Below are 19329 nucleotides of genomic sequence, written 5' to 3' on the forward strand. Positions count from 1 at the left end.
TAAGCTCGTGTTGTTCCTTAACAAGTTATTTTTTTATCAACACTTTGAAATAAGCCAACGCCATTTTAGAACATATCTGATTGAATAGTATTGGATTGTATATTATATTATAGTAGACTTCACCTGCGGCTTCATTTTCAATCAATCAATTCATCTTCTTTTTGAAGTTGGTCAAAAATAAAATCGTTAAGAAATTGTTTTGGATTTATTTTATTTAATATAATCTAACTTATAAAACAAGAATAATTGTTACTTTTACTAACATTAGCTTACGAAAAACTACTTATAATAGAATGCGATGCGGTTCCATCAATCCAGGCGGGAATCCGGCGCTCAGTACCGTTAGCTTATTCGCAATAATTTTTAAGCTGAGTCAATTTTTTTAGCTTTACACTGTAACCCACAAACAGCAGGATAGGCAGAGGGAACTGGGAATGTAATTTATAATTTTAGTAAAGTTCTTGTTCCAATCTATTAACCCCTAGTAGTCGTCTGTAACTTTGTTAAAATGGAAAATCTCAATTGGAAAATCCAATTTTTCTATATTTTTGGTACGGATAACGTAGGAATTTTGAGAAATCTTCTGATTTAGTTTCATGTCTGCTGACTTTCTTCACGATGATGATATGAAATATTACATCTAGTATACAAAAGTACTTTTATTAAAACCTAAGAGGGTCATTTCAGTGATGGCCCAATCGTACACTTCTGGTACTTTAACGTAAACACCGGGTAAGTTCTCGGTGCCACACGTGAGGCCGTACGCTACCATCCCCACCACTGAAAACCTGATCTTGTCTTTAGCCTGGAACAACAATAAAATATATATATTCATAACTAATTATTTGTAAGCATATTTTTCTAGAAAAAATGTGCGACTGTACGTGCGACGTTTGTGAGTTTGATTTTCACTCGGGAGAATGAAATATTTAATGAGCTAATGCGGGGCGCGCGGCGATGAGTCTCGCTACTCAAGTGTCTTAATGGAGTGTCTTTACACTAGGTTGCGAAGTTTCCTCTGCATATCCTGCTATGTGCGAGATACAGCGTGAAATGTGTTGTGTCGCATTGGGACAGCATCTGACTGTAAATGGCATGGCTGTGAGCTCGATATCCTTTCGAGCCACGCCCTCATAGACAAAGCGCTAAGTGTCTAGTGTAGTGTAGTGTAGCATTACTTACAGTTATTGGACACACAAGGGGTGATCCACCATCGCTAACGCAAGTGTCGACCCCCGCCTCGCCCCCCGCACAGGTGAGGGACCTATGCAGCTTGTATCCTCGTCCTAATCGGCTATTTCGGTATTGATTTTGACATGTCTCACCATCAACCAATTTCAACTGTATCTGTATTATTAACAATTCACTAGTTAAAAAAACATGTCGAACGTTATGGATGTTAAATATATATTTTATACAAATCAAATGTTAATATACTAGAATTAGAATATGCGTCTCTTGGATGGAGTACTCGTATAGCATGACGTTATTACTTATTATTGGCAAGACCAATACAATGGACTGTAATACTGTTAAGCGCACGAGTGCATATGCACGTGCCGCAGTGGAGCAGCGTCTGAAGAGATCCCAAATACTCCTATGCATTAGGCACAGAGGAAAGCTATAATCTATAAACATTATATACGATCACGTTAATCATATGTTTGCCATGTCGACGTAACTGCGGTCCGAGTCACCTCCCACACAACTACGAGTATTAAACTAGAAGCTACATATGAAAAAAATAGCCTTCGCTAAAAATAATATTATACCTTTTTAAGAAGCACAGCAAATTTGTTTCCATTTAAAAAGTCATCCCCCCATCCCATGCTGTAACAACTGGTCCCAGGTGGTGGCAGATTCAGTTCCAGGCAAGCCACTCCTATATGAGGGGAATCGACCAAGTCGAAGGGAGCTTTCAAAATCAACAATGCGGCGTCGTAATGTACATGTGCTGAAAATACTTTTTTGTTAATTTTGTATATGCATATACGGAGTGTCTTAATACTAGGACACGGAAGTATCCAAATGGGAACAGAGTGTTTTAACACTAGGTTCCCCGGTTCCTCCTGCCTATCTGTGCCTGCCTGCTACGTGCGGGATACGGCGTATATTTAAAAAAACGTGGGCGATATATGCCTGCATTACCTTTTAGATAATTTTTATGGATGACAATATTTTTAACATTTCTGTCTTGATGTTTGAAGAGTTCGTCCTCTGTTGCTGCATCCCATTCTCCAGCACGACACGTCAACTGCAAATTCAACAAAAGTTTAATTTTAACTGTAGACCAAATTCAAATTCAAATTCAAAATATTCTTTAATGAACGGTGCCTTAGCTGCATTGACGGCGAAACGTCAGCACAGCTGCGCGTTTGGCCGTACACAATGTGCAGTATTGGTACCGACGCTGTTATACGGCAGCAAAACGTCGGTATTACAGAAGAAGAATGAAAGAAACATGAAAGTTTTGCTGATCGAATTCGCAATGACACGTGAATTCGCAAGACACAGAATGGTAGGTACTAGCGAGGATGACACGATGAGAATGAAGAAAAACGTGCTCAGCTGGCGTGGCAGCTGGTCGTGCTTAAAATCGCACGTTTCTGCTCGCCACGACGGTCAACACGTAATGCGAAATGCAGACAGTGGGGAACGAAGTGTCTTAACATTAGGTTCCCTCCGCCTATCCTGCTATGTGCGGGATACAGCGTGAAGCTGATGACAATGAAAAAAAAACTTTCTAAGTACCTCACTAGGTGACTCGAGCTTATCTACTTTATGCGCCACCGTCAGCACGACCGAAGGATGAATTAGTGTTCCACCCCCTATATACTGGTCATTGAATTTTGTCTTATCGTTTTTTGTCCTGGAAATGAACAAAAAAATATTACAATGTTTTTAATATATTTTTTTAATGCGTGGGGAACGAAGAAATATACATACTGTAATAAAGCAATCATCCACGGGAAATCCCCGAAGTCCGCATAGCCGTAAGCATTAGCTGATTCCCTGAAGACGTTAGCGCCGGGGTTGCTGTAGCCACAACCAAGCGGCTGCTCGAATTTAACTTGGCGTTCTTCCTCCCGGACTTTATCAGATGGACAACAGATCTGAAGCCATGCGCACTGTGTATCCCTGAAATATGAAAGGTAACACACACACATAAAAATAGCTCTAGTACATCTTGGTAACAAAATATCACTTCTCTTTGTATCTTGCCGTTCTCTTCACGTTGTATCTTGCCTATACGAGTATATAGCAGGGCCCGCAGAAGCAACCTAGTGTTAATTGTTGCCCTGCCTGATATGATAGAACTCTTATATAGCAGCGGACTCTAAAAATACTTGATAATATAAAATGTAAATATTTATTGTACCCTGTCTTTTTATAAATAGTATTAACTAATATTTTATTTTAGTCATGTTGGAACATTCAAAGGACATTTAGGAGGTAGTCTGATTTTTTTTGTTTTTATGTTACTAAAAAGTCAAAAGAGCACTCACCCACATAGGTGATCACACACACACACACACTCATCCACACAAATATGAACACCCATTTACACACCCTCTACGTTTTAAACGCAAGCCTTCTAAGGTAACAGAGTATCTTGACACTAGGTTCCCTCTGCCTAGTCTGATGTATGCGGAATATAGCGCGAAATTATAAATAAAAAAAGAAATTAACTTACAATGCGTTCTCCACATCAGATGCGTTAGACGCTGATCCTCCTTCACTGAAAATAGAGATTAATAAAATAATAAATATTTACTATATTATTATCTTTTATTATACAAGAGGAATACATTTTTACATTTTTAAATATAAATCGTTATAAACAATACATTTTAAATTATAAAAAACACTCTTCCGAGAATGGGACCAGCTCGTCACAATACGTGCCGTCTCAAGTAATACTGCCTTCTGTATCCGGTTCTTGATCCAACAGCTAAGCGATACCCTCTTAGAATGTTTGTTGTTTGAAATGTTTTCGCTATTAAACCGTTAACTGAAACCACTATCGTCACAATGATAGCCGCATTGACATCTCACAGGCTAAGTCCAAATATTTAGTAACGTCAACAATCACTGCGCGGCGCGCCACTCGGTCTACTAGTACTATATGAGGTCTATTGGCAACAATATATTTGTCAGTAATAATAGACTAATCACAGTAGAACAAAGCACAGCTTTATTCTATTTTTTCTTTTTATTTTTTTCCTTTTTTTTCTTACTATGGCCATCCTAATATTTGACTATAAGCCCGACGGTCGTGGGTTCAATCCTTGCTGAGGTAATTGATTATATTAAAGTATTTCCACAATATACCAAGTGAAAGCGCAGCATTGGATTCTCAATGACTAGAGAATGTGAAAATAATTTTCGCCATTGAATAAATAATGTCTCCGTCTCTGATATGAAAAGATGAATAGTGGAGAAAAATAAGGCCGTCGTGGCACAGTGTCTGAGTGATTCCCATTGAGGGCAATGAATGTTTTTCATAATATGAACATCAACCTTGATTTGGTAACGAGACAAAAAGCGGCATTTAGTTCTGCAATTCAACATGCAATGTCTCGAGAATTCGGTGGAAAGTGGAGAACGGAGTGTCTGAACACTACGCTTCCTTTGCCTACACTACTATATGCAGGATATAGTGTGAAGCTAAAAAAATGAAGTTGTCATACCGCAGTATGAAGGTAGTAGCGGGATCCACTGCCGGCGCGTCCAAGTTGCATTGTGTACGTTTCACGCAAACACCGTTTGTAGAACTGTCAACTTGACATGCCTTTTCTGAAAATTATATTGTTTTGTGTTTGAATATTGAATTATAAGTCATTTAATTATTACCGTAACTTAACGCTGTGTACTGTTTAAACAAAAGTAATAACTGATCGTCTTTCAGAGTGTAATTCATACATTGATTATATTATATACACATTGATTACATTATAAGAAAAATAAATTAATGCCTTTTTATGGCTTTTAGGCGTGACAGTCGCGGACAGATTATTTTGCAAATGTCACGTAGATTAGAAAATGTCATACCGTTACTCTGCAGAGGGGGCGACGGTGACATTTCGGCTATAGTCAATAAATATCTCTCGATGTCCGACAACTGGGCCTGACACATGACCACCAGGCATAATGCCCAAATATATTGAGTCCTGAAAAAAAAACATTCAAAGTCAAATGAAATTCAAAATATTCTCTGGTCAAGTTGACATGTGAGGCAACCCTGGCGCTGTGACACATGGTGTCTAAGCGCGACAACTAATTCCACCACTCAATACGCAAGGTCTCCAAAACTGTATGCGGGATACAGTTGAACATGAACATGTCGCTACCACCACACCGGCTCAGAAGACAGTTCTGTTGAAAAGAGACAGCAAGAACCTGCATAGTGGGTTTTTTACAATATAACTGGTATAAAACACTCAGGTCACCATGACGTAGTGGGCTAACGACTGTAAATACAATGGTTGTGAGTTCGATTACCACTCGTGGGATTATTATATTTTAAAATTTAATTATATCCCACAATTTTTTTCCCGCTTCGGTAAGAATGTTTAAATTAAAGCTTTTTCTAAAAAAGATTTTTTGCTTTTAATTTATTAGATATATATAACATATATCTATCTATATATATAAAACCGAAAGGTCACTCACTCATCACGAAATCTCAGAAACTACAAGTGATAGGAATCTGAAATTTTGCATATGAGTTACTTATAGGACGTAGGTGCTCGCTAAGACGGGAATTTGCAATATTCGACTCCTAAGGGTCGTTTTTGGGGTTGAAAGTTTTTATGAAACTTCGTTACTACAAATGCTAGGAGTATCAAATTTTGCATAGACGTCACTAGGACGTAGTCATGGAGACAGAAATTGATAATAATATAGTTCACGCGGGTGAAACCGCGAGCGGGCCGCTAGTAATATATATTACCTATTATAATATATTGTACTTTTAGACTGGGATCCGACCGTTGAATCCTGCATAAACGAGTTTTCTTAATTAAACCTATATTAATGAATAATACATGATTAGTAGAACAGATTACACCTGGGTTATATAGTCGATCGATATTTGTAAACATTTATTTAATTAGATAATTTAATTGTTTCAAAATGGTAATTTAAATTAATAAATAAATATTAGTATTTAGAAAATAGATTTTGCAAAGACTCAATATTATAGATTCATTATTTTACTTGAAAAATAAGGATGATTTCTTCTGCCCTATGATCTTTAAATAGTTTTCTGCGTGTACTTAATATGATTAAAATCATCATTTAACAGGTGAACAATTAGAATAAACATTGATTTTAAGATTGATCTTCTATTATATAATAGTTTACTTTAAAACATAAGGCAGACCGCGCATTTCATCGTCTATTCTCATAGTCAAACGGAACCGGAATAAAATATTTCAAACGCTGGCAACCCCTGTTTGCGGCAGGAACTTTCCAGGCAACCCTGTTTTATAGTGTTCAGAAAAAAATAAGCTTTAATTTGATATATAATTCATTAAAAAAACACATGAGTGCAAATTATTAACATTTAGTGACAACTTTAAACCAGGCAACCCTAGACTTGCGGCAGACTGAGAGCTGGCAACCCTTAATTTTCCAATTCCTTATGCAATTATCTTTCAAATGATGTGCGATTCATATAAAAAACGTATGGGTGCAATTTTCTCCAAAAACGAGTTACGAAAAAATGTAATTAAAGGTGATTGCGGCAGGATTCTTCCAGGCAACCCAGGTGTAATCTGTTCTACTAATCATGTATTATCTATATATATAAAATCGAAAGGTCACTCACTCATCACGAAATCTCAGAAACTACATGTGCTAGGAATCTCAAATTTTGCATAGGAGTTACTTATAGGACGTAGGTGCTCGCTAAGACGGGAATTTGCAATATTCGACTTCTTACGGGTTGTTTTTGGGGTTGAAAGTTTGTATGAAACTTCGTTACTACAAATGCTAGGAGTCTCAAATTTTGCATAGACGTCACTAGGACGTAGTCATGGAGACAGAAATTAATAATAACATAGTTCACGCGGGTAAAACCGCGAGCGGGCCGCTAGTTCATTAATATAGGTTTAATTAAGAAAACTCGTTTATGCAGGATTCAACGGCCGGATCTCAGGGTATTTAGAGAGTTTATAATAAAACGATATTAAAGATAATTTTTAAATACCAACAAAAACGTTAAATCACTTTGTATCTATACTCGTACATATAAGTGCTGTATCCTGCACACTGTAGAGGCAGGCAGGGTAGGCTGAGGGAACCTAGAGTTAAGACACTCCGTTACCCACTTTCTACCGAACTCTGGAGCTGGAGCTTTAGGAACGTCCCTCAACACGCAATTGCTTGAAAATTATACAATGCGTGGGGAACGGAGTGTACTAACACTTTCTTTTGTACCTGCCTGCTACGCGGCATAAAGCGTTAAGCTGCAAATATAAATATAATTTTTCTTTTCTCACCACATTTTATTCACATTTATGCACATTTAGAATACTTAGATTATAGAATACTTCGTGTCGCGTGAACGACGCTAACCGGACTGAGAACATGAGGAAAACAGATAATTTATGCACTTGTAGTGATGTATAAATAACATATCGATAACAAAACGTTTTTAAAATAATCATTGAGGATTAGAAACATATAAACGTACAATAAATATTAAAATTAGAAATGAATAATAAATTTCAAACACCAAAAATAATAAAACAATCTAAAATTTACATTATTTCGATTCTAAATAATATATAAATCTTTTTAGTTACGGACTGACTGACTGACCTACAACGAACAACTGAAATGACGGAACGTTTTTAGTTTCCTAGGAGAGTGCAGAGCACTAAGAGAGAGTTTCCCAAAATTGGTACGAGAGTAGACTCGACTTGTTGTAAGTTGACCTCATAAAATAAAATCGACATCGCAAGCTCATCACTACTGACGTACAGTTAATAACACAGCGGGGTCAAAGTATTCTTATACGAACAAGTATATGACGATATATTAAAATATTTGCCATTTAAAAAATCCCCTCTTATTACTTAGTCTCTTGAGGCCGTCATGGCGCAGTGTAAGAGTTCAGGGTGGTTGTCGGTTCTATATTCACTTGAAGGAATAATAAGTTTTTTAGGGACCCGTACCCCAAAAGAAACAGAACAGTGAAATATGAATATAAGATCATTTTGTTGTCCGTCTGTTATGATCATCGATTTGGAGGTTTAAAAGCAGGTAAATAATCTGGTAAATACCAACTGTTACTACTTAATACTTACATTTATACGGTATTTCCAGGTTTATCATTTGAATTTGACCCGAGACGTGTATATGTGTATATCTGTTACTAATAAGTGTTGTTCCTTAGCAATATAAACAAGAAAAAATTATCGTAAACTAGCTGGCCGCCTGCGGCTTCACCGACTTGAACTGTATAATTTAGATGATCATTCCTTTAAATAGACATAAATTAAACTGCCTATATGCGTAGTATACGGTACGCGTGGGTGGGGGCCGCTGAGCACGCTGAGGGCGAATGGTTTAGCGATGTTTCGAAAAAAATAGAAAATATATGACATACAAGTTCGAAAATACCACGGAGACAAAAAACTATCGCAAGGTAACTTGCATACCTAACATCTATAAGCTTCTTTCACTCTGACTCAAAAGGGTTTAATTACTTATTGGATAGATTATAAGAAGGCATACGTTTCAGAGCCATATAAGGTCTGGATTCTTTAATAGTACGGAAGACAGTGCTTTGTCAACTTAATGGGTGAGATATTCCTGTGGCGTCCAAATTGATAAGGAATAAGAGTAAGGTCTATTTCAGCCTGACAGTCTGAGTCCTTTGCGGTTTTGTCTATTTCTAATGCGAACATTGTGGCTTTAGCATTTTTTTTAAATGTTCTAAACGCAAACAACAAAGGACAATTGGAAAACGGAATATCTTAGCACTAGGTCTACCGCTTTGCCATATGCCTACAGGATACAGGTCTACCGGTAGGTGCTTGGAATCCTGACACTCGGGACACTACTTTTCGAACGCTGTAGCTCAATGCCGCGCGTTGTCTTAAAATATCGATATTATTTTATATAGTTCAGCACTAATAGTGTCATATAAGCGCGCGCACATTGTTTCAAATGTAAGTGATTATGCAAAGTGGCAGGAGCTTTGTATAGAAAGTTTGTAAATCATTTGAATGATGCGGTAAGAGCTTCATTTATTTTTAGATTTACGCTGCAGGTGTTTCGGGAGTATCCTTATTCTTATTTTGTCATATATTGTGTTGAGGCACCGCTTTTCCCACTTTACGAACAATTTTCGATACAACAAGTTAACGTTGCGTTTTGTTCCGTTACCAGAGCGGGGCGGGATCGAACAAGAGTAGTGGGAAACTGTTGTAATTTCATTATATTACCATTGCAATTAATTACTAATACCATTGCGACATCTGTGGCGCAACTGTTAACGCGACTAATGGGTGGGTTCGATTACCGTTTTCTAATTGTAGTAAAAGCAACGGCAACGGCAACCCGCAATATCTCGATTTCAAATTTCTCGGAAAGTGATGAACGAGGTGACTTATCACTCGGCTCTCTTCGTCTACCGTGTATTGTATTATGTGATAAAGCGTGAAGCTAGGTAAAAAAAAAAATCAAGTCGTTAATGTATAATTAAATTTTGTTGCAGAATTTTCAGTGTTATAATTTTTGTGTTGGTGGTTTCATACTGTACAGGTCAAGAGGGTAAGCTACTCAGATATTATATATACTCGTATGTTACATAGCGGGTTAAGTAGTGGGAACCTAGTGGTTAAGGTACTCTTCCCTAACTTCCTTTGCGGACGCCACGCACCACCACACCCACATCTGAGATGCTCAAGGGGAATGACGTCGTGGTGCAGTGAGTAACCATGACGGTTTTGGATTCGATTCTTATTTGGAGGAATTAATCATTTTTATTTGTGGGCTCTGGTCGCAAGAGAAAGTGCAGAATATCTCGAAAATTTGGGCGGAAATTAGTTTTAACACTACGTTCTCTCTACTTACCCTATGGGATTTGCGGGATAAGGTGTGAAGCTATTTAAAAAAATAATTTTAATATAATACCTACGTAATTTGATAAAATTGATGATATTCTTTAAAGGTTGTGAGCTTGACAGTGCTGAACAGGACAAGGAAGGTGTGTGTGTCAAAATTAATAAATGTGAACTCCCACCTACGACGCCAGGTCCAAAAAAAACATTAAATAAACGGTAATCTTAAAAAACACTTATCATTTTTTTATTAATAATAGACTTTTTAACACGTTCAGTATAACATGTATGTATGTGTGATACATGTGAGTGTGACTGTAAACGATTCGACGGTAAAGTGTATTCCCTTTGGCTAGCCTGCTATGTGCGGGATCTGTATCACTCTGTAGTGAAGGATAATTGAATCCAAACGTAATGATGAAGTATGATGGTCTATGTACTGTACTGTTCATTAATATTGTCTATAAACTCCGAAACTAAGTCATAATATACAGAATGTTTTTGTCAGCACCTGTTTAAACGAAACCATAGTTTCGCCATACCTGCTCTATAAAAGCCTGTAGAGGTATATATACCCGTAGCCCACAAGTCTAATCCATTTTTTTTTTCAAAAATTTGTTTAAAAAGTTTGTTTTTCAAACAAAATAAATACAAAAAATATTTTACCCTATAGGTTGCTCCTGCACTTCCATCCTGTATATTCAAATTTACAAACTTAGGGAACAGTATTAGGTGCTAGGTTCGTGAGCAAGTATTTGAAGACAAAGCCTTTGTGAAATTTATTAAAATCCCTTCAATATATATATATATATACTTAAAAAATATTAAGGGATATAACATTTCTTATTTTCTGTTTTTTTAGCTTTTCTGGCGGTTCATCGGATACATCTGACTTGTAAGTAAATTTTGTATTATACACAATTTTTTTTCAGTTTCACATCTATTCCACATATTCGGGCAGACAGGTAGATCCTCGTCTCAAAGCATTGCGTGTTGAATGACGGAATTAACCCTCGCACTTTGTCTGCCAGAGCTAGAGCGAGAAAATAGAATCTTCTGTAGTCTTAAATAATAATGAGTTTCTTCACAGTTTCATGCTGTATTTCAGGATGTTCCTCAAGCATGGTCCAATTTGTCGAACATTGCGAATAGACCTCCAGGGTCTCAGTAACTATCTAATAGATTTAATATTTTTTTCAGAGGGTTGTGTAAGTCTGACGAAATCTGCTGTCCTGAAGACCAAATCATAAAAACACCAATCGAATTTGGATGTGGCTACAGCATCCCCGAGGAGACTCCGAACACTGAGGCTGGTTACGCTGCGTACGCTGAATTCCCTTGGATGGTGGCTCTGATGACGTATGTACTCGTATGACATCCATCTACGGTTGTGGGTTCGATCCCACTCGGGGGAATTATTTATTTTTCTGCTCCTATTCTATTCTTTTCCTTGCTCTGGTAACATTACAAAGAAAAAAAATTGAGTGACAAATGCAGAACGGAGTATCTCAACACTAGGTTTCCTGTTATATGCGGGATATAGCGTGAACCAAAATAATTTCAACATTAAGACGTTCTATGATACCGATGTAATTCGAACGCCTTGTGAGCTGTTAATGATCGAGTTTGAAAGTCGCTGTGAAATTTCACGATGAAGATTGTTCTTCGCCATTATTATTTACTGTCTTTTCTAAATTATCAGCTACATATTTGTTTTCTTTGTGCTTTTTAAAGTAGTCTAATTTCTGCAAATTTAAGTTATTTTTAAATAGATATTTTGAGAACATTTTCGGAAGTCAGTAAAATTTACTAACTTGTAGCAAAAACAATATGCCTGGCAAAACCTTTGAAGATGAATACATTGGTGGAGGTACTCTCATCCATCCTTCCGTTGTGATGACGGCGGCCCACAGGGTGTATAACACTCAACCCAAACAGGTTTGTATTTCTTTACATTTAATTTATGTACAATTTTGATTTTCATATCAAAAATTTATATTTAAATTATAATAATATTAAGTAATTTCGTAATTCAAAACTATGAAATTACTAAATATAAAAAAAACTATAAAATTAAAAAAGTCGAGCAGAAGAATTTCCAAAAATCGTGCTATTTAAAAAAATATATGTATGAACTGTTGGTTCGAATGAAAGTTGTCTTTAGATTTATTAATATTTGTTTTTTTTTTACTTTTTTCTCTTCTATACTAATATAATAAAGCGGAAGAGTTTGTTTGTTTGTTTGTTTGAACGCTAAGATCTCTGGATCTACTGGTCCGATTTACTTTGTTTTTGTTTTGTATGAAAGCTGCATTCTTCAGAAGTGCTATAGGCTATATAACATTACATTACACATATATACTAATATATTTTAAAGTACTTTCTAATTTGACATGCAATTTATTCTGCCATGTTAATAACAACCGTCGCGTCGCTACGCAACCGTTACCGCGACATTTTAATATTCATTTTTATGAAAATAAATATAATAGTCACTATTAACATTTTATCTACATTGAAATTATAGTTTACTGTATAACATTCTAATAAATAATTAAGGTGATGTCAATGACCTAGCCTTCGGGCGGCATAGTATGAGTATGACCGACGCGAAAATATTCTTATAGTTCAAGCAGGCGTAGCCGCGTCCGGGTCCACTAGTTGTAAGATAAAAAGAAAAAGGCACAGCAACTACCTTACATTCAATAGTATTATTGTATTGTTAGAAATAATCAAATAATGACCATAGAGGTTATATAAGAACGACTCTAATTACTGGCTGGCACTTTTATGGGCTGTCAACGGCGACCGAAAGAAAAGGATCGCTAACGTCACTCTGCCCGATGGATTCTTTAGAACCAGATATTGTTATTAGACTGCTAGATAATTCCCTTTGGTTGTTTAATAATTATTTGAAGCCTTGTTTTAAGTCATTACCTTTCCCACTTTATTTAATATTTCCAATAGTTTCTAACAATATAACAATTTCATACAACCAAAAAGACAGGTGTTCCACACCTCCGACCACCGACCGACCATCGATCACCCTTTTCTTTATAAAAAATGAACATAGAGGAAATACAATTTCTATCTCTATCTACACTTATTATGTTTTAAACATTTATTATGTTTTTTATATCCTACTTTACAGCTAAAATGCCGAGCTGGTGAGTGGAACTGGTCAATAGACGAGAAATATAAACATCAAGAGAGAGATGTGGCGGAAATCATCGTTAACGAACAGTTTAATTTAGGTATATTTAGTTTTAGCTTTTTAAGCTTTAGTAAGGTTTTCGAAACTAAAAGTCATACTGTATCGAGGGGTCATTTATTACATAATTTCTAATTTATTGTCAACAGTATATGTTTATTACAACGTAGCTCTGCTAGTTTTATCTCCACCTTTTGATTTGGCCAACGCTCCTCATATCGGAGTGGGGTGCTTGGAGCCCACGTCTCCTACACCTGGCACAGTCTGCTACAGCATGGGTTGGGGTAAAGATATTAGAAACAATAAAAAAAATGCGATAATACTGAAAAAGGTTAGTTTTTCTAAATGCTGTTTATTAATTAAGTTACTTGGAACCAAATTATTATTGTCTACCAAAATTTAATTACAATGATCATGGTTTGGTTTTTATATTAAAATATCTTGAATAACAAGTATATGTAGAGAAAACTTATTATGAATGAAAATAATTCAGGCACCTGAGAGAAAATAGAACTCGCCGCCATTCCGTAGATTCACATTCCACAGATATGTCGAGGCAGGTCGCAAGGCAGGAACTCGTGTACCTGGGACTTGTGAATCAAATGTAGGCTTAACGGTAGCTGACCCTTATCTCCGCTGTTTGAGTGCTATTTAGTTTATTCATAAAAAATTTAGTAAGGGGAAACTTTATTACAGATTAAACTGCCCTTAATAGAGGAGAATGTATGTGAAAACATATTAAAATCTACGAAACTCGGTAAGCGTTACAAGCTGCATAAGTCAACGATGTGTGCTGGAGGTGAAGCTGACGTGGACACTTGCCAGGGCGACGGAGGCTCCCCACTCGTCTGCCGTATACCAGTAAGATTATAAGATGATTAATATATATTTTTTTCAATACCAAATCATCTTCTGCCAAAACAAGTTATGCAATGAAGAATATTTTTAATTTTTGTTTTCAACGCTGTTAAAGGCTGTTAATATACATTTTATTTTCTTTTCTAGGCTCCAGAAAGATCACGTTATTCAGTGGTGGGAATAGTAGGCTATGGGGTCGACTGTGGGTTGCCAAATGTGCCTGGTCTGTATTCGAAAGTACCAGTATTCTACGACTGGGTGATAAATAAAATGACAGAACGAAATTTCAACACAACTACTTTTAAATATAATATTATGTAAAAATTAAATTGACAATATTATTATAACGTGTTCTTATTTATTGTGTGTGTGTGTTAATGGGGACGGTGTGTCTTAACACTAAGTTCCAAAAAATCTATAATTATAAAGATTCATAGAAAAAGGGAAAAAAGTTTTAAACTAGAAGTATTAAAGGTAATAAGAAGTCTATTATGTAGTAACAGAGTGAGGCGTGACGCAGGGGCTCACACACAGGGGACACAGGTTGTGGGTTCCGTTCCCGTTAGGCAAAAGGGACTAAATAATATTTAATTTCTCCTCGCTCCGGTAACGAGGCAGAGCGCGGTGTTGAGTTCTACCACTCAACACGCATTGCCGCCAGAGTTATTAAGGAACAACAGTATTTAATAATAAATATCAAATGTCAAATGATAAATCTGGAACATTTTATTTTTATTTTATTTTATTTTATTAAGTTTACCAACGGCTCATACATTATTACATTTCAGTAAATCTAAAAACTAAAAACAATCAATGTACTGCCACTTAAAGATAAACACTGCGTGCAATATAAAGAGGTTGTGAACAATCGTGAAATGGTAATTTATATAAACATAGCTTTGCAAATAAATAAGCGCGTATCAAAGTTATATAAAAATATACTAAAACTAAATTAAGGGATACACACATACATATATACCATGAATGGGTACATACCCAGGAGCATCAGTAATAACATAATTTACTAATTATGTATATTATCTATTGTACTTTATCAAGTATTTTTTGTTATTATAATTTTTTTTCACTTTCGTATTCCACTAAAGGTATCCTTTCGCCGAGTTTTAGACCCGTCGCATATTGAGTGGAGGAAAACAACCTCCACTCAATATGCGACGTTTCGCCTCATCACGAGAGCCAAAAAATTAAAATATTAAATTATATTCATTCCCCCGAAAGGGAATCGAATGATCGTGAATCTAAAACAAAAATACTCGTAATAAATTAATTTTTAACAAAAAGAAAAATCGACTTCTAACAACGAACTAAAAAGTGAAAAATATTTTTACAAAGATTTTATAATGTTGAAATGAATTGTTTCCATTTTCTCGTTCTGGTGCGCAATGTTTCGAAGACTGGACGTATTACGGGGATCGGGATACTGTAGGTACACAGGACCCCCCGGAGTGCATGTATGAAGAGGTAGATAAGAGTGGACAAGGCGACAGAGGCACAGCTACCCTTTCTCTGGACACCACGCTAAGAATAAAGCGTGAACATAAAAAACATGCCTTGTCGTACGTAAACCGTACAAAAACAAATGTTAATACACAATAAATACTTATTATTATTTATTTATTCAAACATTACAGTATATATTTTTAAAGATACATCAAGAAAAAAATATTTAATAAAAAAAATGGCAGGTAATATCTCAAAAATTGATGAGTGATGGGTTGGAAGTGGTAGACTTCCCCAGCCTCTCCTGCTATGCTGCGTATACTCACGCTGACGACAGCTGTTGACAAGAATGGTTTCACAATAATAACGAGTTATAAGCCAACATTTCGTTTGTATAGAGTGTATCAGTCAGCAGCAGGTAATGCAGGACGAGTGTAGGGGAGGACTAAGTACTCTTGGTTCCCATCCAAGCGCTCGTCTCTAAGTACACTCGGTGTATGGTGTTAGCATATGTAGGGAGATTTTCACAATGTTAATGTTATACAATGTTTTATCATTTATTTTAGCTTAAGGAGGCCCTCGTAGCGCAGTGTTGTGAATTCAATCTCCACTCGGGGGACAGATTATATGTAAATTATTTTCATTCCTTAGCCCTGCCAAGCCGGGGCGTTGAGCTCCGCCACTCTTAGCTAGTTCCCCTCTACTTAATCTGCTATACGCGGGAAAAAGCGTGAAGTTAGCAAAAAACGTACGTCTAATATGTCTTTTTCAGGGCAGCAGACGTCCAGGTAGGAACTGCACTTCCTGAAAATATACAATCTATACTATAATAAAACAGTAAAAATGTTCTATACTTGTGAAAAACTATGTAGGGTACATGTAAAATACTAATCAATTATTTTTATTTTTTATACGTCTGTCTGTTTGTTTGTAAACGTCTTCTGACTACTAGACGGATTTGAATGTAACTTTTTTGTTGTATAGCTATTAGACAGGATCTAAGCTACAATTGATTTTGAAAACTTGCACACCTGTTGTAGGACCATAATAACCAGTATTTCTTGTATAACTTCAAGAACTAACAAAATGCTGCCTTCACAAAGCAAAAATTACAAATCTAAAAAATCTGTTGAAGAACTAAAACCGTCCAGTTAACCTGCAGGATATAATAGAAAGCCTTTTTAAAAAATTCCATATTCATTGCTTGAGAGCCTGCCTCTGACTGTAAAACCTATCGGTTGTGGGTTCGAGTCCTTTTCATTATAAAAAAATATTTTTATTTCCGGTGCGTGAGTGCTTTAACACTAGATTCCTACGACATATCCTCCCGGAAAAGCGTGAAGCTGCTTTCTTAATTAAATAAATTACCAGCTAGGGTCGGCGCGTAGCACCATGGATGAAGATTTCGGGTCACAATTGAAGTATCTCACGCACATTCCGTTGTAGCCAGTTTTCAATACGCAGTATTCTGAAAGAGATACTTATTTATATAAATACTAGTGGACCCGAGCGCGGCTACGCCCGCTTGAACTATACGAATATTTATTAAATATATTTATGAAATAAGTTTCAGTTTTCAATAGAGAGATGCGTTAAGCAAGCTCATTTTAGGTGACGTTTTCTAACAACAAACCTTGCAAATCGTTGCTTAGCAACGGTCGCATAGCGACGGTTGTTATTAACATGGCGGAATATATTGCATGTAAAATTAATAAGTATTTTAATATAAAAAAAGTATCCTATGTTCATCCCGAGACCCTCAAGTATCTCCTATGAGTACTTTATCACAATTAAATTAGCGGTTTGGCCCTGGTTGCATAATAGACAGACAGACAGACAGAGTTACTTTCGAATTTATAATATAGGTATGGATTATAAAGATAAGGAGTTTGGCTTAACGTGTTTATTCCAGGAACTACTTAGGTACTGGTGTCAATTCAAAAATTATCTTTGTGTTTGATAGAATATAGTCGTTGTAAAGGAGGTTTGTACTACATCGCGTTAATTATTTCTTTACAGGTACAGCGCGTATATGCGGTCCTGCGATATGCATAAACGCGGGCTGCCCGCGTGGCAGGCGAGCATTCTACCACTGAACCACCGATGCGTGTAAGGCAAGCGAGTGGCGAGCCGTTTCGCAGCAAGGATTTTTTGATATTGTAGCAACTTCTAAAGTACTTATTAAAATGAAAAACAGTAAAAGACATTCTACTAACAGTAAAAGATCTACATTAAATGGCCAACGTAACTAATATACTTATTTATATGCTGAGAGTAAGGGATAAGTGAAACTTGAGTAACATACAGCTGATGTGTGAACAATTGAACAATGCGTTTTTCTCTAATACTATTCGCAATTTCGAAATAGTGTAAAAAGCAAATTTTATCTTCGTTTAACGTAGAAAATTAATAAAGTATTTTAAGGGATAAGGATTAATACCATTATGGAAAAATATCCCTCACAATAAAAAATATATTGAAATTACAATTTTTAGACAGAAATATGATCAGTACACGTTATTCTTAAAAGTTAAGAATATGCTCTCGCGGACCTTCCCTGAGAAATACTCGACCTAATGGTGAAAACCGCATCCAAATCCGTTGGGTGGTTTAGAAGAAGAAGAGTTAGAAAGTTCAGACAGACACGAAAAGTGACTTTGTTCTATAAGTTATAGGATAGGATAGGATAGGATGATGTATCGTCGAATGAACATAAAGTTACCACCGGCTCGAAAGACACTAAGAAACTCTTTCGCTAGTGCTCAAAAATTAAATTTATACTCTTACCATCAATGTTGTCTACTTGGGCACATGCCGTTACCAGCAGAACTGATAATAAAGCTCCAAATCTGCAAAACACAGTTAAGTGAAGTCACAGGACAGCAGCAATATATGTGTAGGTACTAGTTGTTTGATACTGTTTGACTAAAAACGCGACGGTTCAGAGTTCGAATCCCATTCGGAGGAAAGAATTATTATCAATTCCGCGCTCGGGCAACAAGACAACACGCGGACTTGAATGTCTATACTCGGTTGCCTCTTCCTATGGAATGTGTGCGTGTATAGGATACAGTGTGAATTAAAAATATATATTTCCCGGTATATAAATGTAATCAAAGAAAATCCAAAAGACACACCATGCTCCATTTTTCTCTAGAATTAGGCACAAGCGGAACTCAACGCTGTACTTTGTCGCGCTGACGGGAAAATGAGAATTAAAAGGAAAAATTAATTAATATATCAATTACCTCAGAGAAGCCATATTTGTGTCGACTTGGCAAAGTAGCGCAGTTGCACAGTGTGTATTTAAGTGCAGTTGATGGTCGCTTATATATTGACATCGTGACGACGCATCGTGGTGCAGCAGCACACCGTAAGGCTGGTTCCACCACTCAATACGCAAAGTCCCGGAACAGGGTGGGGGGGGGGGTTGTTTGTATGTTTTTTCTTTTTTGTTGAAATACTGCACCATACTGAAAACAATAAATGTTTGATTTATTTTTTGTCTAAGACAGTTAATAGTTCAGTGTATTTTTTTTAAATTGTTATAAATGCTAATTAAAAAGGAGGAATTAAAAAGGTTTCTTATAGTGCGTGGAATAATCCATGAAAGGCGATCAGGATGGGTACAGGTTTTAACAATAAGTGCGTTGCTACCCTGCTAAATGCAGGATATAGCGTGAACCTATTTCTTGGAGTTCTCCATTCTCTGTTCTTCTCGAA

General features: G+C 36.3%; 3 protein-coding genes across 4 annotated transcripts; 1 reads left to right on the forward strand and 2 right to left on the reverse strand.

The window, feature by feature from the left end:
• Positions 1-192: 192 nt before the first annotated feature.
• On the reverse strand, positions 193-8447 carry LOC146530555 (phenoloxidase-activating factor 2-like). Of its 2 annotated transcripts, none has more exons than XM_085200220.1 (10): positions 8316-8447; positions 5053-5171; positions 4692-4797; positions 3695-3739; positions 2947-3138; positions 2752-2869; positions 2149-2254; positions 1773-1954; positions 1183-1347; positions 193-805 (listed from the first exon to the last, which is right to left on the reverse strand). In XM_085200220.1, coding segments are annotated over exons 1-10 (1200 nt in total). In that variant the 5' UTR covers positions 8318-8447; the 3' UTR covers positions 193-640. The 2 variants fall into 2 exon arrangements, with proteins under 2 accessions (XP_085056346.1, XP_085056345.1); XM_085200219.1 differs by lacking the exon at positions 8316-8447 and adding an exon at positions 7506-7621.
• Positions 8448-8822: 375 nt separating this feature from the next.
• LOC146530556 (phenoloxidase-activating factor 2-like) lies at positions 8823-14486 on the forward strand. The gene is made up of 10 exons (XM_085200222.1): positions 8823-9247; positions 9731-9786; positions 10187-10295; positions 10939-10971; positions 11277-11435; positions 11897-12014; positions 13228-13330; positions 13437-13618; positions 13984-14148; positions 14293-14486. The coding sequence occupies exons 1-10, from the start codon at positions 9240-9242 to the stop codon at positions 14464-14466; spliced, it is 1107 nt and encodes a 368-aa protein (XP_085056348.1). The 5' UTR covers positions 8823-9239; the 3' UTR covers positions 14467-14486.
• Positions 14487-15748: 1262 nt separating this feature from the next.
• LOC146530557 (uncharacterized) lies at positions 15749-19093 on the reverse strand. Its single transcript, XM_085200223.1, has 5 exons — positions 18855-19093; positions 18394-18455; positions 16975-17074; positions 16359-16410; positions 15749-15943 (listed from the first exon to the last, which is right to left on the reverse strand). The coding sequence occupies exons 1-5, from the start codon at positions 19076-19078 to the stop codon at positions 15929-15931; spliced, it is 453 nt and encodes a 150-aa protein (XP_085056349.1). The 5' UTR covers positions 19079-19093; the 3' UTR covers positions 15749-15928.
• Between the last annotated feature and the right edge of the window lie 236 nt (positions 19094-19329).

The sequence above is a fragment of the Heliconius melpomene genome, chromosome 17 (assembly GCF_056956725.1).
Source record: "Heliconius melpomene rosina isolate 202511_hmr_F chromosome 17, ASM5695672v1, whole genome shotgun sequence".
NCBI classification, from domain to species: Eukaryota; Metazoa; Arthropoda; class Insecta; order Lepidoptera; family Nymphalidae; genus Heliconius; species Heliconius melpomene.